The sequence below is a fragment of the Fusarium sambucinum genome, chromosome III, assembly GCF_050947815.1.
Source record: "Fusarium sambucinum isolate potato_lamoka chromosome III, whole genome shotgun sequence".
NCBI classification, from domain to species: Eukaryota; Fungi; Ascomycota; class Sordariomycetes; order Hypocreales; family Nectriaceae; genus Fusarium; species Fusarium sambucinum.
This window is the reverse complement of record NC_139292.1, coordinates 4,983,106-5,005,730: the sequence shown is the minus strand read 5'-3', so window position 1 is coordinate 5,005,730 and position 22,625 is coordinate 4,983,106. Positions and strand designations below refer to the sequence as shown.

The window sequence follows — 22,625 nt, the reverse complement described above, 5'->3', positions numbered from 1 at the left end:
CAATTTAAAGATCCAGTATAAGTTGCAGGCGCGCTTGCTCGTGGCAGATCAGGGGAACAAGGTATCAAGGGCTGATACTTGTCAAACTGCCGCTGGTTAAAAGGCTCAAACATGAAACTTGGTGACATCGGCTGAACAGCCTTAAGAGGTCAGGTGTTGTATCGATCTGCATGTGCCGGCTCATCCACAATTGGGAAAATAGCCGCAAAGGGAAATAGTAACGGGAAAGAAAAGAAGAAAAGAAAATAGAACTCCATCCTCTGTAAAAAAAGGACAATTTGAACAGGCAAAGACGATGGAGTTGGAGTTTCAAGATATGCCTCGCTGGCTGTCAAAGGAAGTGATCACCTCAGTGTAATAAAAAGACGGAGCCCGAGGTGGCGCGATCGTCTGGCTGAGTGAGCTCGTCTACAACAAGCAAGGTTGTGTACAGACAGTATCGTGATGGTTGCAAGAGATACGAGCTCACGGCTGGCTAGTTAAGTGTGATATTTGGTTTGGCTATAAGCTGACACAGGTAGTGAGCGATAGTGGCATTCGACAAGGAAGCGTAGTCAATGTCAGCCCACAGGCTTGTTTCCAAATACTACTCTGCACATAATAGTAAAACGTGCTGACAAGTTAAAGATCAGACCGTTTGATGCTCATATTCGAGGGAAATTGAAGTTCCAGGGACGTGGTCGTGACAAGCTCCAGTGGAAGCCATCGGGACCCCTGCTTTCGAAACCGATCCATGCAGCCATGTCCACCAGACTATGCCCCTTTCTCGCACTTGCATTGAATATCTTTTCAGGGTCGTTGGTTTCATGATGAACAATCGGCCAACTTGAAGAGGAGGAAATACGCAGTGAATGTCAGGGTATAGAACATCGGGATCTGGGTCTTGGACTGATAGAGTTGCTTTTCACATGGAGATAAAGACAAAGCAGGTGCATCAACAATCAGATGTTATACGGCGTTCTACCGAAGCAAGGGAGAAGATCCTCTCCTACCTATCCATCCACGTTTCATGATGTGCGTTTCGTCAATGCATTGTGAGTCCGCAAAATGTACGTACAGAAACCCAACCAATTTGTCTGAAACAGCGGAACAGGAAGCACACAATACGTACAACTTTTCTTTTGTCCCTTCTGTACCGGCAGCTTACCGACTTTTCGATTTTCCATGCATCTCTTTGCTTCTGCCTGTCGTTGATCTTCAATTGGGAATTAAAAAACAAAGCGATTAGAGACACACATATGCACTGAACCTAATTTATGGCTGCTTGCATCCGGTTCCATCGTGTTAGGCTGGTATCCGTATGGTGGACAAGAGTTTGTACAACTGTCTAGTACTGCATGGTAGAAATTGGTAATTGATAGCCCTGAAGCTCTCCTGTGAGGTTGGTTTGCCACTGGGTGAGTCTGTGTTGGACTTCATTCCTCTACATCACGATCCCAGGCCCAACCTCTGAGTTCCCATCCCTTCCTTTGACAACTCACCTAGAACCGCTACTGCATACATTTGCAATGGCAATTTCCATTGCGTATTGCATCTCTGCAAAAGCAATGTTTCGTCAGTGATCTTATCCCCCTCCAGGCGCGGGGTCTGAGCTGCCATCGGATCGACGCTGCAAAGAAGAAGCTCGATCCCCTCCATATTACCAAAGTACCTACTGTACCTGTCCGTGACCCAGCCGCGGCCGCCACAAGCGCCTCTTTTGCTGCATTGCATTGCCTGTTCCTGTTCCTCCAACACGAATATCAAGAATTGTATCCGTACCTTTCTTTGATCAAAGCTTGACTTGACCTGATTTATCTTGTGCGTCCCCTGCAGCCTCTACTCAAGGCTGCCCCTTTGACTTTCCGTCTAGTGGCATGCACTAGCCAGGCGTCAGGTTTGTCTGTTTCTTTTAAGTGCATTGTTAGTCTCTTGAACGGAGGTGGGAAGGAGATTGATCGTAGGATAAGCTACCATGATAGGTTTGGGCGAACAAGATTGTTAATCAAAGCCATGCTCAGCTCTCTGTTATATCGCCTGTCACTCTAGAAGACAGTCGACGCCTACGCCTAGCCGCAACGTGTCATCTTGGCAGAAATTGCAGTCTTGACTCAGTCAGTTCTCGTTCGATTCGATTGACGTTGACAGCTTCATGATCTATGAATAATCATGCAGCGCCCCCTTATGCAGCTCAAGGTTTCCCTAGCCACCTACAGACTATGCCGTAGCAACGCATGCAAAGTTAATTCGCCAGCATGTGAAAGAGTTGTAATCAAGTATCCTACTCTGTTGCTGTATATTCCTATCAAGGGATATTCAATTGTTCTGCGACGTGGGCCAATATCATTCCAATGCAAGCCTCCCTACTATGGCCGACGTTGAATCGTTGGGTGGTTGACCGCAACAACATCACATCCCAGTATCCGTATCAGAATATCGAATAGGCTGAAGGGCGGAAGTTTATATTATTAAACATCCAATCAGCCTATGTACGTTTCGTCCTTAATTGAATCAAGGTTTACCGTACCTAATAAGACCAAACAACAGACAGTATTCCACGGCATGTATCGTACCTAGCATGTATCGTATCGTATCCCCCATACGAGACAACAAATCACCAAATTCAACAGCACGAAAACACTGCAGCCCCTGATGTTTGTACTACTATGTAATCCCTGCGCCTCTGGGTAAAAAAGCCCGACCGCTCTAAGCACTCGACATCTCTTATTGAATGACAGTCTCCTAAAGATGGATACCTTGGTGAGACTGGATACCTCCATATCACCTCAAGCCACCTAAGCACCTGCCAGCCCAGACCTGGAACGGTTAGGGGCCGTTTAGCGCGCTGGTCCCCTGAGGCTTGACCCCTCTTGCTGTTCAATGTCCCAGGCTTAGTGGATGATCCCCTGGGCCTCAAGGAACCCCCCCCTTTAGACAGGAACATCCAGCTCTGAGTCCCGCCCGTCTGAGCTGGACTGGAGCCCCCCCTCCAGTGGCTGTTCATCCCATCCACATTCGGATCCCACAAGACGGCTCCATTCATTCCAATCCATCCTTCTCTCCATGGACCACGACATATCCGGATCCAATTCAATCCATCCGCTCTTTCTTTTCTATTCTTGCCTTCGTCTTGTAACAGACACACAAACATAATAGTCAATGTCCCTCATCCCTTTGATCTTATTACGTCGTTGTTGTCGCCGTCGTCTTTCCATTCCCTGGGTCGAATTTCCCATTTGGTAGACTAGACTACGGATACCTCATCCATCTTACATACAGCCACCGTCCATTCCGTTGTACGCCGATCCGTCCTGCAGTAGCGATATCGACTGGGACATTTCCCTCCATAACATCGCCCATCACACATCGCTTAGCTTGGCTTCTCTCTCGTAGAGATTTCTTCGCTTCCATTGCTTCCTACGTCGAATCTACAATTACAGCATCCTACTTCAGACCCAGACGACCTTCTTCTAGCGACTCCATCGTTAGACGCCCCTTGTCCGTTTCTCAACCTGGGCCCTTGTCCTCATCAAACCCTCCACACGCCCCCTGGTTTGGTTTGGTTCCGTCTGCTTGCTACTTGCTATTAGCTTTCGCTTTTGCTTTGGGCGTCGACTTTGACCTACTACCCTGACTCTAACTAAGCTGCCCACTACTTCCTGAATTTGAACCCCATTCAAGTTCTTGTCAGTCTCCCTCTCAGTAGGGGTACTACCGTGCGACGCTATCAACAAATATTGCTACCCCGTTCGACCAAACACCTGCCGACCGCCTCAACAACTTCCTTCTCGCCCCGATTTCTCGACGACTTGCTCCGCCGCAATCCTTGATCCGACTCCTTTGCTACCGTTACGACCTCGTCCATGACGCCTACCCTTTAGCTGCGTCGTGTCGCTTGCTACCTTGGGCTGCAACAATTCTGTGTCTGAATGCCGTATTCACTCTAGCTAGGCACCAAATTTCGATCGCTTCGTCCCAAGTTACGACACCGAGTTTCACTCTTACCCCAACACATTGCCCATCATGACTAGTATCGTGGAAGATTATCTGGAGAGTCCCGGGATGGAACAAGAGACCGACGACGTCTTTCCTTGCAAAGGCTGTGGAGATGTATGTTCTGCTCTTCCTGCAGGAAACTTGGTAATGTGTTGCTAACGAGCTGGAAAGATTCTCGAAGAAGGCAAAGCTTTCGAACTAGGTATGTCAAAGATTGAACGAGAGCAGATTTCCCATGATGTGCTCTGGTAATTCCAGACTATCACCAGCACTTCACCGCAAGAATTACAAATATGATTTCGGCATATGACACAGCAAGCTGACAGTCTCAACAGCCGGGAACCGATGGCATCTTGATTGCTTCCGATGTAACACCTGCGGTACACTTCTCGACTCTGACGCGAACCTTCTACTCCTCGGCGATGGGTCTCTCATCTGCAATAACTGCACATACAGCTGCAGCGCTTGCGGCAATAAGATTGAAGACCTGGCTATCCTTACTGGGGAGCAGGCGTTTTGTGCCACATGTTTCCGTTGTCGCAACTGTAAACGCAAAATCGAAAACCTGCGTTATGCACGCACTTCCCAAGGCATATTTTGCATGGGCTGTCACGAAACGCTCATGGCCAGGCGTAGGAAAAAGTCAAAAGCTGCAGCCGCTGCAAAAGCGAGAGAAAAAGAGCATTCGCCCATGATCACAGAAAAGTCGCTGCCCGCTCTTCCCGCGAATGCCATTCCACCAAACGCCTTCTCCAACGACCGGGTAGATCCTGATTCAGATACCGCCACTGAGCTCTCTCCACGGCCCCGGAATCACACTCGCCATGAGTCTTCGTCTCGCAGTAGCTCACGGCCAGCTCGTTCTCCTGAACGAAAGCCAGACGGTTTAAATTTGCCTGCCACGACCTATCGAAGCAACCGCAACTCAACCATGATGTCTCGGACGGAAAACTCCAACGACGACGGTTTCCTCATCTCTGTCGCTCTAGACCCAAGTCCGCACCCAACACCAAAGTCGACCTCCGACAACATGGCAGAAGGCAAATCGAAGGACCGAGACTATTTCGGTGCCGTAAAGCCTCCTTCTGAGAAGAAGAGCGACTCCCGCACCTCCACCCCACATATTGCTTTCCAGGAGAAGGGTCGTCAGCCGTCTACTTCAGAACATGATACTCCACCCAAGTTACCTGATCGAAAGCATTCTAAACCCCCACGACCGGAATCTATGAAACCGTCACCCGCTGTCGATGAAAAGACTCAGAAGACGAGCGGTCGCCGCCCGCCCACCGAAGATTTCAAGCTTCAAGAGGCCCCTAAGAGCAAGAAGCTGCTTTCAAGGAGCAGCTCACAGTCGTCAAGTATACCTGCAGAGACAAGTTCTGTGAGAACTAGCAATGGGCAGTCAGGTAAGGCGGGCCACGGTGGTCTGCCTCACTCCGATAGCAACGCAACCACGCCCGCCTCTCGTTCATCGCTGGAGTCGAGGTATCTGGATGAGGAAGAGCTTCGCGCATCGATGGATTCGTCGACAAGAACATCTTCGAAACCAGAGAACGCAAAGCCTCTTACTAGAAAGGATGTTCCCTCTTCCTCCAACAGAACTGGTAACTATTCGTCTAAATCTCGTAATTACTCACAGGAACTGACAGAAAGGATAGTAAACGGCAGCAGCCGACAACAAAGCCGACAAGAATCCCCTGAGGATTCCACACCCACGCGCCAAACGCCTTCCCGAAGCATTTCGGAGCAAAAGAAGACAGACACCTACATGCAACCACGTTCCGCGCCTGCGCCTCCAAACAGGGGTCATGCCGCAGGAAAGGAAGCTTCTAAGGATGATGGTAGCTCACCCAAGGTCTCGCCAAAGCTACCTAGATGGAGCAGCGGTGGGGACTTAAACATGGACGAAGACATGGCACGGATACTAGGCACTGACGAAGGCTCATCCTCGATACTCCGCAGAGTTTCTAACGCGGTAAGACATGGTCGCACCGGCAGCGTAGAGTCACCACACCAGATGCATCCAGGGAACAGGCACACCAGGAGCATCAGTGAAACTACACGAGCTACTGGATCACCCCGCTGGCCCAGGACACCCGTCGCTGATGATTACCATGCGCAGGATATCAGCAGCCCCATGTCACTGACAGCAGGCGACGACCCTGCTTTCCTCAAACGGCAATTACGAAATTCGGAACAGCGAGTTGCGGAGCTTGAAAGGCAGTTTACTACCGAGAAAGATCTTAAGAGCCTTAACAAGAAGCTAGTGGAGAAGCGAAAGACTGTTTCTGTTCTTGACACGCAGACTGAGATTATGATTCGACAGCTGGAAGTGTTGGCCGGATATGTCGAGCGAGCCAAGGAGACAAAGACGCCTGTAGACCCCCGAGATTTGGAGGAGTCCGCTATCAAAGAGTTTGTTCAGAAGCTCGACAAGGTCAAGTCGGCCATGTCTGCTACTATCGAGCAGCTTCATGAAGAGCGGGACCTATTATGCGAAGAGAAAGATCAAGCTATTGCGGATCGAGATCGCGCTCTCCTTGAATTTGAGCAGTTGTCTTCCAAGAACGCACAGCTTGCTGATATGAATAACGATCTAACACATCAGATTCAAGAACGCTTCAAGTCACAGATCGGAGGCGACATCAAGTCTCCTGGGGCTCTTGGCATATATGCCGGTAAGGGCCTTAACGCCTCATCAATTAACCTTGACGCTGCTAGTCTATCAACAGGAGCCACTCTGGTTCCTGCCGACGATGATACTATTGTCGAAGCCGGCCCTACTGTGGTACAGGTCAGGAAGGGACAGGCCAAGAAGTTCAACTGGAAGAAGGGCTCCAAGGGGTTGGCCCAGGGTGTTGCCAAGGGTGTCAACAGAGCTGTCGTTGCCTTCCAGAATGATCGCGAGAGGATGCAGCAGCAGGGCGGACTGAGCGGAGAGAACATTGGCATGCCCTACAACATGACAGTGGCCCAAGTTGAAGCGCCAGCCGGTCCTCCTTCCAACGGCCACGTCTCGCACGAGAAGCACGGTGCGGCTGGAGCGCAAGCCAGGAGGCAGGAAGAGCGTGAGCGTGAACGCCAAGGCTTTGGGTTCTTCGGAAAGAAGAACGCGATGCCCAAGTCGGGTTCCGCAGGTACCATGAACAACGTTGAGGCAGCTGAGCCTCCAACAGTTCTGTTCGGGTCCGATCTTGCTGAGCGGTCCGACCATGAACGCCGACAGATTCCCAGTGTGGTGACGAGATGTATCGAGGAAGTTGAACTCAGGGGTATGGATCAAGAGGGTATCTACCGAAAGACTGGTGGTAATTCCCAAGTCAACATGATCAAGGACGGTTTCAGCAAAGATGAGAACTTTGACATATCTGACCCCGACCTTGATATCACCGCCGTCACCAGTGTCCTGAAGCAATACTTCCGCAAGCTTCCGACACCCCTGTTGACATTTGACGTCTATGAGCGTGTTCTTGAATCGAATGGTGAGTTTGGTACCCTACTCTTGAAGAAGCTGACGGGATGCTAACAACTAGCAGCCATTGTTGATGAAGACGAACGAAGCGATCACCTTCGCAAGACGTTTGCTTCAATGCCTCAAAGTCATCGTGATTGTCTGGAGTTCCTCATGTTTCATCTTGCACGCGTTGCTCAGCGTGAACCCGAGAACTTGGTATGTGACACATCACTTTACATGTTGCTCTTGAAAGCTAATATACTCCTTTAGATGTCTCCCAAGAACCTGGCTGTCGTTTTTGCACCTACCATCATGCGCGACACAAGTCTTGAGCGCGAAATGACAGATATGCATGCCAAGAACCTGGCGATACAGTTTGTCATTGAGAACAGTAATACGATTTTCGAGGATGCTTAGAGAGCTCGGAATATCTATACGAACAGGACTTACGAACACCGCATCCCATCTTTTGCGAGATCGAGACCGAGACCATCAAGTTGTGGATTCTTGGGTTACTCTTACAGAGACGCGATCTGACAAGGGTCGTTATGGAAAAGGGGGGGGAAAGGAAAATTATTCGGGCACTTATTGGATTTGATAGCGTCGACGCTGGTTTGCTTGCATGTGCCATCCAACCTGCTGGGCGTTTTTGTGCCAGGACATTTAATGATATCCAATTCTTTTCTCACGACTACCTGTTTTGTTCTTCTGGCCATGGTTGCTTTGGTCATTTTTCTTTCGGTGCATTGTTGACGATGGTAGTTTGATGGACAGGAAGGGGAAGGAGTATTGGCTTAGTAGCTAGCTTGTGTACGTTTGATGAAAGGTGTTGCTTGCTAAGATGATTATTTTTCCCTCTTGGAAGTATCGGCTGTATCTTTCTCACGCCTGGTTGATGCGAGTGAGACTATCCCACCAGAACAGTATCGGTGAATGTCATGTCGTTAAGTTAACGTTTGTTCACTCACCAACTTGATATCACCTACCCTATCTCTAACTACCTACCTAACCTACATACCATCACACCTAAACCCATGAGCCTGCACAACTCAACTTTGAGGAACGAAGGTACTGCCAATCTTGTATTTCTCCCGTCTCCATGGAAGTCTCCAGTTACACAACGCCCAAAAGCAAGGGGGAGGGGGGAGTAGCGGCATATCCTCTTGAACCCAACCAACGCCCACCCTTTGGCTATTACCTATTTATAGATACTGTATATTCAGCCTCAGCCTGATTCGATACTTCACATATCCTTCACTCAAGCCTGATCTTGATGTCTTAAATACTCTTCTTCCCCGGAAAAATGAACTCTGTTCTCTCGTTCTCCATTCATACTCTGCTCGTCCCCGTGATAATACTGATCCAATGTTTCATAGAGGCGCGAGCAGTGTAGTGGAAACTCAGCAACCATGGAGGATAGTCCATTGCGACTCCAACACAACAGCTCCCGCCTGGGTCGACTCTCCTAATATCCGAGGCACCTTCGATATTCTTCAGAGCTGCATCTTGACGCTCATCGCTTGTATATACACGGCTTTGCATCTCGATGTTCCCGTCAAAACAGCTTGGCACGAACTACTCCGCTATAAGCTCAAGTGGACTGCTATCACCCTCTTTGCGCCTGAGATTTCCCTCTACATGGCAGCGGATCAACTACAACAGGCCTGGAGTCTCAAATCAAAACTTAGAACCCTGCAGACAAGGTGTTCTTCAGATCAGGAACATGTGAGTTTATCTCAAGATAAAACAAGGCCATTCGCTCAAAGCAATGTTAACATCTCTAGATTGAGATCGATATGACCTATGCTTTCTTTATCGTCATGGGCGGCGTGCGTGCGAATGTCGACGATATCCTATCTCTCCCTGACCTTCACGACAAAGCTTTTCAGTACTTCAATTCTGCGGATCGTCCATATTCCGTTCGGTTGGGCCCTCAGACCGTGATATGGCTGGCTGAAAAGGGGCACTGGATACCCATTTCGAAGAAGAAGATCGACGACAAGAGTAAAGCTGACTACCTTCAGAAGCTTCTCGTCTTGACCCAGGTAATATGGATGGTGATGCAGTGTGTTATGCGAAAGATCAAGAACTTACCCCTCAGTCTACTTGAGATCCACACCATGGTCCATGTTGCTTGCGCCGTCTTTCTCTATTTGTGTTGGTTCAGGGTGGGTGTAAATAATAGGCCGAATTATGGTTCTTTTGCTAACTATTATTAGAAGCCTCTTGATGTTCACCAACCAGAAATCATCCAGCCAGGAACTTTCAAGGGGGATATCGCAGTCTTGTTGCAGCGCCAATTCTATCCCAACATGTCGACCAAGTTGGTTCTGTTTCCTCCTCAAGAGAGTCCTAATCAACCGCCGCCGCTCAGAAGAGGCAGCTTGATGCAGCCCAACTGGGTCACAACGGATTCATCTAAACCAAGCGCGGATGATGCTCAAGGGAGTGAAGAGCTTCAACCACTTCAGGCTTCACCTAGATCTTCACAGGCCTTGACTGAATTGTCCGGGGTAAAAAGGCAAGTGACATCTGGTGCTTACAAGCAATCGAACAACACATGGGCCAAGTCACGGTCAGGGCCTTGGGTGAAGCCTGAGCCAGGGCTGGAAATGTGACCAGGGGATATTCTCCCTTCTGGCCTCCTATATCATTCTGAATTTGCGCACCTCCCCCTCTTGTTATCGAAAGAATTTCTCTGTCGCTGGGATGCCATCCTCTCAACTTTCCCGTTCCACGATCGTAATTATCTAGCAACAGTCGCCAAGTTCATTAAAGTGAACCAAACTACACGATATTTCGAACTGATAGATCCAAAGGATGATCTGGGACCTCTGGCTGGCCAAGACCTTTTTCTTGCACGGCTGCCCGAGTTCGGGCCTGTCCTAGATCGGGCTTATAGGACTATGCCTTTCGGCGAAGGGAAGAGGAATCTGGACATAAACTTCAGTTTCTTTACGGAGAACGGAAACGTCTTTGGTCTCTTGGGCTTCTTCAAGGAATTCCCCTGGTTAGCTGGTCTATTCTTGATATTGTCAAGCATCTATGGCGGTGTCCACCTTGTAGCTTGGAACTGGGATTTTCCAAGCGACCTGGAGAGAAAGATATGGATTATCAGCTGCCTCTATATCGCAGGTGCGCTAGTGATTTATTTCATGATTTCACTAATTGATCGAAGACTTGGATCTGACCGGGCTCAAACTGGTTGGGCAACGTGGCTATTAACTTTGGTTGCATATTGGGTCGCACTAATTACATATATGGCCGCGAGAGTTTTTATTGTTGTCGAATCCTTTTACAGCATCAGATATGCTAGGCAAGGGGTTTACGTATCAACTGCATGGGTTGAAACGTTTCCTCATTTATAAATGGTAATGGATATAAATTACTGTCCCATTTCTATACTGTCTACCCTATAGTATTGCTTTGAAATTATCCAAGATGACTAGCAGCCGGACGGTGAAGAATCTGTTATGTTCTCAACTTCCTCATCTCGTCAAGTATTGCAGACGGCAGCAGAAATTAGTGTACCGAAGAACCAGTTACGATGACAAGATGATAATATCCCCCCTATAATCAACGTGGGATGCCTTTGTGAAGAGCTATCATCTTGTCAGCTAATGCGATTGCATAAACATGCCAAATCACAACAAGCTAAGTAAGTCTACAGTAGTCAAGGTCTTCATGAATAAACAGTGCAACTATTCAATAGCCACAGCTCGAGAATGCAAAACCAATAAACGTCATTTCTGCCACCAGTGCATCATCGAAGTAAAAACCCGGCACCTTTTTTTGCTCGTCACTGTTTCCGATAAGGGTAATTCCGAAATACCTACCCGATCCTAACCAAATAGCCAAACTCCGTCGACCAACGCCAAACCGACACTGTTTCCCGAACTCCGCTTGATGACCCTCATTTGTTCAACCTAGGCAGCGATTGTAGGAGCTTGCTCACGTTGTCTCTTAACAATGTAGTACGTGATCAAGCTCTTGGGGTCGTCCTGAACATCCTTGAGAGCGTCCCAGAAGGCCTGCTCGCCTACCCTTGAGTGAAGAGCGACACAAAGCTGAACGGCATCCATGCGAACACCAGAGTCTGCAGAGGCAAGACACCGGCCAGCAAGAGCAGCCAACTGGCCAAGCTCGGTACCAGTAGGCATAAAGTTGGGTCTCTTTTCCAGCATGGTTCGTAACACATGCATGCCGGTGCTGAGAATGCGATTACCCCCAGTGGTAGAACTATCAACATTCTGAAGACGCTTTGTAAGAACAACCACAATTTCGGACCCATCACCAATGGTAACAAGCTCGTCAGCAAGCACTTCAACACCGCTAACAATGTGGGCGCGGATGTCGTATGCACTTCGCGTCTCAAGAAGCGATTCAAGACCTCTTGAAACATGAGGCTGGAAATTGTCACGTTCCTTTTTCAGTAGTAGCCTTATTGTAGCAAGAATTTGAGCTTTGATGTCCTGGGCTTTCTCAGGGCTGGTCCCGCTCAAGGGATCCTCGAGATATTGGAAAAGGCCAATCAAAAGAGCTTCAAATTTATCATCGGTAAAGATGCCCTTGCTATCGCGCAAGAGAGACTGCAACTTTCGGAAGCCATGCACATCGAGAGTTTTCGCCTTGATTCTGGTGATGCCACTTTCCAAAAGTCGCATACTCTGCTTGGTTCTGTCAGGAGCCTCTCCATTTTGTGTCACAGGAGATTGAGCATGAGCACTTGGTAAACTGGCCGCATCGGCATTGACAGGCTTGTCTTCTAGCACCGGGAGATTGAAGGTCGGCTTTGGGGTTGTTTGTTCATCGGTGAAGGGGTCTTCGTAGACCTGAAGGGTAGGAGCCGAGGTCGCTGGAACCTGGTCAACCTGTATAGGTGCCGATGGCTCAGGTGTTGATTCAATAACAAGTTCTGGAACGGCGAGGGCAGATTCTTCAGGCTTGGCAACCTCATCCATGATCTGGTCTGCCGCCTCGGCCAAAGGCTCAATCACGGGCGCGGGGATTGCCGCTGGTTCGGGTCTAGGTTCCGGCTCAAATGTTGGCTCAGATGTAGGCTCAACTGAGGCCTGTGGAATATTCTGTGGCGCGGTCTCTGTCACTGGAGTGGACAATGCCTCCGGGGCCTCTGGTGGTACTGAGGATGCTCTTTGAGGCGCTGGTGCGGGTCTTTGCGAAGCTCTGAAGTTGGCCATGTTGGGAACCACCATAGTGAAGTCCTCATCAGCTCTTGAAGGACTGCTCATGGACAACCTAGTAGATTGCGATTGCTTCAGCTTGGTGGGGCTTGCTCGGGGAGATGCCGCTGACTTTTGACCAGTTCTTACAGAAGAAGGTGACACTAGACTTGATTCGCTAGCATGTGAAGCGTGCCCGGGTCTTGTTCGAGGGCCGGTCCTCTTAGGAGTAGTCTCTCGGGGCTTTGGCGTCTTGGACCTGACGCTCTCGGGACTTCCAGAATCCATGTCACGGACGGAATACGGGCCAGCCGTCGCAGGACGCGCCGCCATCTCGGGACGTTTCCTGCTTGGCCGCATTGGAGCCCCTGACATACCGCCGGTTTCAGGCCGTGATCGGGTCCCTGAAGATTTGCTCGATGCGTTCGACGTAGTAGTATTGATCTTTTCGGGTGATAGCTGAGCCATGGCTGAACCAGGCCGGGCAGGAAGATTTTTTGTTGCATTTGCCTTGCGTTGAGCCATCATAGCCTCCCGAATGCTGCTGGGCTTGCCAGTACCCATAGTACTCTTGGACAGCCCTAAGCCAGGTCGTACTGATGGTTCTGCCGTCTTTGAGGAGTTAGGGTTGCTGGGATCTTTATTCAGGAGCTTCTGTGCAGTGCCATCCAGATCGGCCATGATGCTATGACATGTCAGTTCAAAGCTGCCAAACACATTTTGGATTGACTTACGCGTCTGCTTTGGCAGGCCATATTCCCCAAAAGGCCCAGAAAGTTGACCTTGTCTTTTCTCTCACAGCAGGGTTAGCATCAGCCAAGCCCTTCTTCAGACATTTCTCGATTATGTCGACACCGCCAGTGTGCTCAATGTGGCTCTTGTGATGGCCCTCCTTTTTCAGAATGGTCTTCAGCCACTCCGTAGCATAAGTCCTGGGTGCAGCGTTCTTGTCTTGGCAAGCAAACCAGATATGCTGCATCAACCGAGGAGTATATGTAACTCGACTCAAAATCGTGTTGACTGTCAAATTAGCGAGTTGTGAGCTAATCTTCTTCGTTCCCGCAGACAGCTTGACAAAACATTGCATAAGCTGTTCTACCAAAGGGTCCATTGCAGGACCGAACGTATTGGCAATCTCCTGGATCAGACCACAGCCCTCTTTGCAGAGACTAGTTCTCAAGGAGGTTATTACCTTGATAACGCCGTCCAAAATGCTCTTAACTCCGGCAAGGAAGGTATCGGAAAAATCAGTAACATTGCCCGCAATGAGCCTTCGAAGTTTATGGACAGAATTCTCTCGCTTCAACCAGTTGTGTTCCGTCTCCTTCCCTTCGAAAAACCACGCCATTTCCTTAATAATGTCGTCGAGTTCTCGGTTGGTGTTGACGTACAAGGGCTCCAGGGCCTCGGGCTTTGTATCGACTCCCGGAGTGATGGGACGCTCAGCAGCTGAAGATGTGCTGGCGGAGAAGGCTTTGCGGGGTGCTGGTTCCGATGCGGGTTCGGCTGGAGCAGCAGGCGTTTCCGGGCGACTGGATGTTGGTATCAGTTCTTTGACGATGGCCTGCTCAATTGCAGGTCGTACTTTGAAGGTCTTGAGTTGTCGCTTCAGATCGGACTTGGCAGCATTTGGCGCAGATCGGAAAAGCTCGATGACAGTGTTCTTCGCGGCATCTCGCACCATTCCATCGGCATCTTCAAGCAGTTCCATGAGCACGGGAACGTAAGTTCGAAAGGGGAGACCGTTCTCATTGTGCATCTGTACAACATTAGTATGCGCAGGATTGTACCAGAGTCGCCACGACATACCTGCAATAGCCAATGCATTGAAGTTTCCTTCGCTCTGGGATTCTTCCCCACCATAGCTGTGTTTCGTACATATCGTTCAACATCGGTTGGCGCAACAGAGAACAGAGTGACGAGGGAGTGCGATGCGAGGGAGCGGAACTTGTCTTTTTGGTCGCCAAGCTTGTCAACCACAAGTGGTAGAGTTCGAGCTGCTTCTTTAGACAACAGCTTGGGATCTTGACGGGAAAGGCGTGTGAGGAGGTGATTGAGCGCAGTAAACCCAGCATTTACTAGAGCTGCGTGCTGGGAGGTGGTGGCGGCGCGTAAGCCCTCGAATAGTTGAGCGACGCTCGCCTCGGGAACATTGTGTTGCTTGATACCGGACTTGATGATTGTGACATATTGAACCTTTGCATCGAGAGGAGAATCGCTGCGCAGTATGGTGTTGAGGTCAGCGACCTGCTGGTCGGTAAGTTTTGTGTCGGCCATGGGTTATAAATGACGAATCTAGATCGAGGTCGCATTAGTCGCAATCAAGGTAAAGAGATGTGATAATCTCGGAAGAGCCGAGACGATACGTGCGCGCGGCACAAAGTGGAATAGAGTGAGGTATCAGCTTTCCCCTCTGTGGTCACAGCTTGAGGAAATAGGTGTCATGGTGATGCGCATATGTGGTGTTTCTCGGGAAATTGGAAACTGAACAAGGGGGAAGCGCAAGCTTGCAACATACCTGTGAACTTTAGTTGTGAGACAGTTCGTGGGCGACGGAACGGAACGGCGAGAACGCTTTAGTAAACGTGCGCATTGAGAGCGTGAGAAAGCTCTTTGTTGTTGCTACGTATGTTGTTGTCTTGGCTCGAGTTGTAATCCAATGTTGTGGTTGTGGTACCAAGTCCGACTAGACTGGGTTTAGTGGGTTGTTGTTATCTGTTTGGGTGTCAATGTTAGGCGCAGTTGCCCCGGCGAAGAAGCGGAAAGAACCATGGAGCTGATGCATGTATGTAGGTATGCAAGCAAGAGCAAGCATCCATTGCCCCGCCACAGAACACAGAACTCATCGCTCTAGGCCTGACTGCACCTGCCCGCTAACTATGGCCCAAGCTCTAGACTACGGGGCTCTCTATTTGACCCCCCGCAAGTCATTCACTCCATTAGGCAGGGACTTTATTATGGGAGGTTTGCTGAGGGGTCATCCTTAGGTATTCATGATACTAGGCGTCACTTTTCATTTCATCTTTTATGATACTTCAACACATAGATGAGCTGTACCTCTTTTGTCCACCCATCAGATCCTCTCTTATAACCAAAACTCGGAAGGAACTCTGTGACCTCTCTGTATCGCCGTTTTCATCATTCCCAATCAAGCCCCCTTCCCTAGCATATCTTATCCCTCCGGTTCATTCCATTCATCTTCATCAACAAGCCATCATCCAACTTGGCAATGAAGCTCTGGGAGTAACTCTGGTTGACCCCCTAAAGAAATTCCTCTGTCATTATTATATATCACCGCCCCCTTCAGCCCCAAGCCTTTACATGCCTCATCTCCCTCCAATCACTCCCGTCCCAACCGCCGCTTCGCTCTTCACCCAAGCTCCGGTCATGACCCCCGCCATCCAAGTACCCACTCACTCCGGTCCACGGGACGGCCCCGATATTCCCGGCGCTGGAGAGTTCAAGGCTCCTAAGCTACGTCTCGAGCTCCGCGACCTCTCGCACCCTGGATCCGCCGTCTTTCTGAGCTCCGTGAACGCAGCGGAATGTCTTGCCAAAGCAGTGCAGCATGTCCTTGCGCTTCTCTATGAATCGCCTACTTGTCCCACTACTACCATTCCGACGACACGATCTGTCACAGTTATTCTCCGTAGCATGTCAGGAGTAGCATACACAACTGGTTCTGAACTTGACAGCGACCACAAAGAGATTCACTTCTCTACAGATTACATTGCAAACATCCATCCTATCTCCCGTCGCGGTGACGAAATCAATGGTGTGCTCACTCATGAGCTCGTTCACTGTCTTCAGTATAATGGCCATGGCCACTGCCCTGGTGGCTTGATCGAAGGCATTGCTGACTGGGTGCGACTTCATTGTCTTCTCAGCCCTCCACACTGGAAGCGAGAGAGTAGTGGCAAGTGGGACGTAGGCTATCAGCAGACGGCCTACTTCCTGGACTACTTGGAGAAGCGTTTTGGCAAGGGAACAATCCGCCGCCTAAATGAGAAGTTGAGGATCCAGAAGTATGAGGAAAAGCCATTCTGGACTGAGCTAGTGGGCCGACCGGTCGAGCAGCTCTGGGGTGATTACAAAGAGAATCTAGAAGGCTAGGCAGTCGGATATACACATGCATATAGCGTTTAGATATGAGGGCATGGAGGCAAAGATGGGTGGTAAATTTGATCGAGGAAACGAGATTAGCCAAATGCTAAGGATATAATAAGTATGCCAAAACCCAAACTCCGACTCCAAGACAAAAGAACAAATCAAAGAAACTATCTCCCTATAACATGGTCTGTGATTCCCGATCCCAAGTCTGCTATTCAATTCAGCGGCGTTTTCCTCAACCATCCCAAGTGCAAATCATTTTGGAACGCTTCCATTCGATATGTTTAACGACGCACAGGAACCGGAGCATCGCTCTCGCTGACAACGCTGCCAATCTCGGACCAGCTAGCGGGTGTAGCCATGCCAGAGCTCTCACTCATGACATCGTAGTAACGGCCGTTTTCATCGGCCCTGGACGATTGCGCATCGTTGGCGACATCCTCACCCGAACCAACAAGGGAAACGGAGTCGGTGGGAGTCAGCATACCGTCGTCGCTGATAATCTCAGGCTCGGACATGGGGGCAGTAGGAGTGACGGGAAGTGGTGAGTAAAAGTCGGTGCTTGTGTTTTGCGCCCAGGCCTGAATAGATGCGTAGGCCTCGTCGCGGTTTTCCTGGCCGGCGGTCATGTACTCATCAACGCCGATCTCTCGCTCGAGGGTAGCAGTGGAGGCAGTCTCGGAGCGAGCGGGGGTGGGGTCGGCATCAATAAGAACGGCGGCAGTAGGCTTCTCGTCTTTGTCCTGAGTGGTGGCGCTGTAGATATCAGAGACTTCGTCGGCAGCAGGGGCGATTGGTCGGGTTTGCTCAGGCTCCTCGTTGATCTCTTCATGGTCGATGTGGTGTTCGTCGGCAAAGGGGTTGGTGTACAGAGGAGTGAAACCGCGGGGACCATCACCACGACGTCGTAGGCCCTCATCCATTCCTCGGGTATCAGCTCCAGTGTTGAAAACATATGTCCCTTGCTCAGCGCCATCGTCTTGACGAAGGAAATCGTCGAAAGAAGAGCCTCGTCGCTGCGAGTCGGTTACGGATGGGCTAGTCTCGCCTTTGTCCTTCTGATCCTTCTCTTGCTTCTCCAACATGACCGAGTTCCAGTAGAGCAGTTCCTCACGTTGTCTTCGACGAGTTTCCTCATCGGCATCAACGCCAGCTTCAGCACCACCACGGGATTGGAGAAAGCCATCAGCATCCTCGGGTCTGTTGAATCTTGGCTCACGATAGGGAGGTTCGATGCCCTCGCCCATGGAGTGCAAGGCGATGGCTATCCTGCGGCGAACATCATCGGCGTATCGTCGCACTTCAGGCGACTCGAAAATGGCAACGGCGGTGGCGACAGCGACCGAGACGGCAACTACGGCACCTGATGCCAGAATAACATGGTTAGGCATTGTTATACTGTACAATAGAGTCTACTCTATGAAGAGAGACTGGGGATGTAAGAGAGAGAAGACGTAGGTGAGGCGTAAATGGAGTGGGGAGAGTTTGTCTAAGCGAGCAAACGAAAAGAAGACAACAAATCTTGCTTTTTTCGCAAAGCAGGGAAAGGAAAGTGTAGTGTAATCAGGAGAGAGCTTGCCAGAATTTCAAAATAAAATAAACAAGATGCAATAAATTGAGAATCTGGGGGCAAATTCAAGGGGAAGTTTGAGCTTGCGTAGTCCTGGAAGCCCAGCTCTACTAAAGTGAAAGGCATTTTGCCACAGAGGCAGCCTCGGGACTGTGGCTCAGGCGACTTCTCTCAGGCAGACGTGCGCTGTGATTCGCAAGCCCCGACGCGGGGTAGTCCAGAAAGAGTAGCACATGGCATGGGCTGGGCTGGGCTGGGTTAGGTTGGCTTGAGCTGGTGATGTGACGACGACTTTTTGGCTGAAAGGGATGGTGGGAAAAAGATGATAGATAGACAGACATGAAGGTCTTTTACATACCTCCAGCTATTAGAGGGTGAGGCATTACTATCCCCAAGCGCTGCCCTGGATCACCCTTGAGCACGGATAGTAATGATTGAACACTTTATAAAGAACAATGGCACTGTTGGCAGGACGTTGTCGACCCAACACCACCAGAACAGAAGCAATGGGAATGAGTGGAAGTAAAGGAAAGCGGCCAGAATAAAAAGAGAGACAAGAAGGTGGTGGGTTAAGAAGGACCCGAGAGGATTTAAACAAGCTCAAGCTCAAGCCCAGCCCAAATCAAATATCAACTACGATTACGATTCAGACTCAGACTCAGACTCGGACTAACCAACTCTTTACATGACATTACATGATGTAGCCTATCAGGCTGTCCTAATGTTTACTTGGTTGATAGCGAGAAGCGTACATACAAGACACAGCCATGCACTAGTTTCTTTGACTATCAGCCTCTATAAAAGAATAGGCATTATATTCTTCTCAATCCAATACACTCTTCTGTACTTATTATTTATCAAGATAAATATCTCATTTCGACCACCGCTTGCGGATGGAGATGAGAGCGCGTGACGTGTGCGATGTGATGTGTGTGATAGCCAGACCTATGCACTGCTAACATGGAGCCAAGCATTCGGCCATAACAAAGCCGTACACAACGCGCTTTCGAAAAATCTTACCTTTTTTGTCATCCACTGTCAAACTTGTAAAGGTATCGTCAGAAACTCAAATTGCATCAAGCGTGGTACATACAGTAAGAGGCGCTGGCAAGCCCCTGAAACTCTATATGTCTGCCTATTCAAAAGACGTCATTGTATTCTTAACTTTAAACAAAACGATCAAACAATTTACGAGTACATGCCACTTTGATGATGAGGATCAATTGATGGCGCGGCACCGATTGTCGGAACATAGTACTAACGTATCGTCTGCTCGAGTCAGCCCGCCGTCTGGCCGAACATGGTTCGTTCAACCCTCGGGGCTTGTTAGCCAGGTACGACATGACGACGCCTGGTGACATGTTGTCGTACATGGCGTACGACTTTTCTGGCTTGATTGCACCTCAGTCAGGCGAAAGAGAAAGTACTCGATATTTCTGGAAATCAGTAAGAACAATAGTCGGTCTGCAATTGTATACATATCCATGCATCTTCCAGTAGAAAGCCATGGAGGTGAGACAAGAACAACACATCCGAAGTTACCGGCCGCTATCGCTTTATTAGCGCGTCCAGTAACAAGTACAAGAGGTACTGTGATACTGCAATTGACCGGCTTGGCCGACCTCTCAGTAAATAATTGAATCTGATGGAAGCTCGCCCAATGCGTGGCAGAAAAGTTGACCTCCTAAGTCTCAAGGTGTAAAAACAAATAATCAAAGAACTCTAATCAAAATAGCATAAACTGAACTGCTAATTCCGTCCCTTATGTTTCTAGCGGCCAATTTTCCGATGCCCCAAGGTCATTCACCTCCTTCCTCCCATTATCAAGCGCTATGTCTCCGTCAAATAATACACAGAAAGCGTTGATTTCCTTCTTGTATTCTTGGGCGTATGTAGAGCCAGGATCAGCAGTGTGAAGCTCGTTCATTCGAGAAGAGGAGGGAAGTAGACCTTAAACCGCATTACACATTTGTCGAGTTACTTCCTGTTGCTGAAGTAAATAGCTTGAGTCCATTAACTTGCGGTACTCATCCAGTCGAGCCATCTCGTGATACTTGTGTTACCGAGATTTCTACGGTGATGTGGGCGCCGGAAGTGTCCATACACATCGCTGAGCTTGTTCAATCTGTTCACCTCATTCCTCATTCATCATTTGGGCAAGATCACGGAAATCCCCATTTTGAACGGCGAGTGTACTCCGTGATGCGCCTTAATTTGAATTTGGGAGTCAAAGATTGATAAAGATGCTAGACTTGGTCCGAGCCTTAGGGTATTTGATTTGATAGGGTTATCCTGAAAGTATGATATTCTTTAGGCGTGCAGCTTGAAGCCTTGGGGTATAAAAATAAACAGCCTAAGAGATGTGGTTTAATTAACATAAACTGACTAAATATTCCGTCCTTTATGCTTCCAGGGGTTAATGTTTCTGATACCCTGATGAATGTATGCCTCAAAGGACACAAAAGATAGGCAAGCCTAACCTTAGTACACAGATGACATACCTAGGTTGGTAGTATGGATCGTATCTTTCTCGGTGTCTCGTCTTTTCATCTGGATGGGTCCTGCACCTTCTCCACAGCCCCAGGGTCCTCTTTGCCTCTGGGTCTGGCTATGTCGGCATCGGATTAGGATCATGATCAAATGTCCGGGCTTCTCTCTTATCCGCAGTGGAATTCGAGATTATGGAACGTCGGCGGTCGGTGGTTTGGGGTTCCGGCAATTCTGGGGGCCGGAGGCCAAAGGGTATCAGAAAAATTGGACGCTGTAAGCATGAGAGACAAAATTAGTAGGTCAGATTATGTTATCCAGATCAGGCTTGTAAGGCTTTATTTTTGTAACCTGAAGCGTGAGGCCAACTCTTCTGCTCCACCTTCATGGAGATGGATATTGGCGAGCAACCAAGAAAAACCTTGGCAATCGGCGTCTCGCAGCCGATGGAACAGGAACAGGAAAATCCACTTGTCAATCTGTCATTTCGTTGCTCTTACTGGGCACAATGCTTGCGCGCCCAGAGATGAAAATGTTCCTGATGTCTGGGCGATCGAGACTTAAACAGCACGTCAATTCTTGATGCTTGATGAAATGCTGGCCTCAGTCTATATCAGCACGCAATGCACATTCAAAAATGAAAAATAGTAACGATAGAAAAAGATTGTTTTGATTCATGGAGACGCCAAATGTCTCTGTAAAACCGCCGCTAATGCCAAATAATTGTGGTATAATAAACTCCCCCCAAGTTTTGTTTGCATTGGTCACCATTGTTCCCTTCGAAGCTTTGTTATAGACAAGCTTGATTGAGGGTTGATGTTGGTCAAGGTGCCATAATCCCGTAATCTCCCAACTTAAATTTAGTGGGAAGACTTCTCAGTCTTGGTAGACTCAGTTGAAGAGACAGAGTCGGAAGAGTTCTGGCGGGAAGCCTTGGTGCGCTCACTGAACATCTGGTAAGCCTCCGTTTTGACATCATGGTACTTGTTGAATCGAGAACTACTTACTAGACAGATCGGTCCTGGAGAACACACTGGTAGCGGGCGTTGCCAGTCTTGAAGGAGAACTTGATGCCTCTGTTATCGCCGAGGGCGGCAGGGGTCTGGATAGTGGTGGACTCGGGCATTTTGAAGATGGTTTTGGTGTAAGTGAAGAGTTGAGTAGAGTAGAGTAGAGTAGAAATGGATGGGCAAGATGGATGGAATAAGAAGAGTAGAAGAGGAGGAGGAAGAGGAGCCCTAATATACCTTTTGCGATCGAGTATACGTATCTCGTCATCTCAGTCAAGATACGCTTGTTCAAGGTCCACGGAACTAAACAAAGTGAGCCATTTTCTTTGCATGACCTGGACCGGGGCACCAGGAGCAACAAGTCAATGTGCAACACCCTCAGCTTGCCCCACGATGTGAAGGTGCACCAAAGACGGCAACACGATAGTTAGCGCACCCCTGTCTCCGTTGTCTCCGTACTTCGCGGTACGTACATAAAAGATGGGGGTACACTAGACAGGCTGGGCTGGATTTGAGTACACAACTGTAACGATCTGGCCGATTGTAAGGCTCATTTATTTGTTTTACTTGAAGCTGGGGGCTTCTCATCCATTCTGGTTGATAAGTTCCAACCATATCTTCAGTAGCCATTAATCTCTCATACCGGCCCACGAGAATAAGCGTGGGAAAAACGCCCGGCTAAGACGGAAGAGGGAGCAGTAAGTGTTGTTCTAGAAAACCAACTGGAGCTTCCTCGCATTTCCAGTTTTGGTCCCGGCTATCCAATCACCCACATCGCCCCCAAGATTTCGTGCCAGGAGACAAAAAAAGCCGCGACTGTCCTTGCCGATCAGCCCTCG

General features: G+C 49.1%; 6 protein-coding genes across 6 annotated transcripts; 3 read left to right on the top strand and 3 right to left on the bottom strand.

Moving 5' to 3' along the window:
• Positions 1 to 4,002: 4,002 nt before the first annotated feature.
• Positions 4,003 to 7,846, top strand: FSST1_011848 (uncharacterized protein; the record flags this gene model as incomplete). Its single annotated transcript, XM_083235018.1, has 5 exons — positions 4,003 to 4,089; positions 4,147 to 4,177; positions 4,311 to 7,457; positions 7,512 to 7,645; positions 7,700 to 7,846. 5 exons carry the CDS (start codon positions 4,003 to 4,005, stop codon positions 7,844 to 7,846), a joined length of 3,546 nt encoding a protein of 1,181 aa, XP_083081544.1.
• Positions 7,847 to 8,794: 948 nt separating this feature from the next.
• FSST1_011847 (uncharacterized protein) lies at positions 8,795 to 10,797 on the top strand (the record flags this gene model as incomplete). Its single annotated transcript, XM_083235017.1, has 4 exons — positions 8,795 to 9,154; positions 9,214 to 9,597; positions 9,649 to 9,942; positions 10,249 to 10,797. The coding sequence occupies 4 exons, from the start codon at positions 8,795 to 8,797 to the stop codon at positions 10,795 to 10,797; spliced, it is 1,587 nt and encodes a 528-aa protein (XP_083081543.1).
• A 558-nt stretch (positions 10,798 to 11,355) lies between these two features.
• Positions 11,356 to 14,886, bottom strand: FSST1_011846 (clasp N terminal-domain-containing protein; the record flags this gene model as incomplete). Its single annotated transcript, XM_083235016.1, has 3 exons — positions 11,356 to 13,294; positions 13,344 to 14,368; positions 14,419 to 14,886. 3 exons carry the CDS (start codon positions 14,884 to 14,886, stop codon positions 11,356 to 11,358), a joined length of 3,432 nt encoding a protein of 1,143 aa, XP_083081542.1.
• Positions 14,887 to 15,930: 1,044 nt separating this feature from the next.
• On the top strand, positions 15,931 to 16,722 carry FSST1_011845 (basic secretory family protein; the record flags this gene model as incomplete). Its single annotated transcript, XM_083235015.1, has 1 exon — positions 15,931 to 16,722. The coding sequence occupies one exon, from the start codon at positions 15,931 to 15,933 to the stop codon at positions 16,720 to 16,722; it is 792 nt and encodes a 263-aa protein (XP_083081541.1).
• A 281-nt stretch (positions 16,723 to 17,003) lies between these two features.
• FSST1_011844 (uncharacterized protein) lies at positions 17,004 to 18,110 on the bottom strand (the record flags this gene model as incomplete). The annotated part of the gene is made up of 1 exon (XM_083235013.1): positions 17,004 to 18,110. The coding sequence occupies one exon, from the start codon at positions 18,108 to 18,110 to the stop codon at positions 17,004 to 17,006; it is 1,107 nt and encodes a 368-aa protein (XP_083081540.1).
• A 3,526-nt stretch (positions 18,111 to 21,636) lies between these two features.
• FSST1_011843 (uncharacterized protein) lies at positions 21,637 to 21,902 on the bottom strand (the record flags this gene model as incomplete). Its single annotated transcript, XM_083235012.1, has 2 exons — positions 21,637 to 21,721; positions 21,784 to 21,902. 2 exons carry the CDS (start codon positions 21,900 to 21,902, stop codon positions 21,637 to 21,639), a joined length of 204 nt encoding a protein of 67 aa, XP_083081539.1.
• Between the last annotated feature and the right edge of the window lie 723 nt (positions 21,903 to 22,625).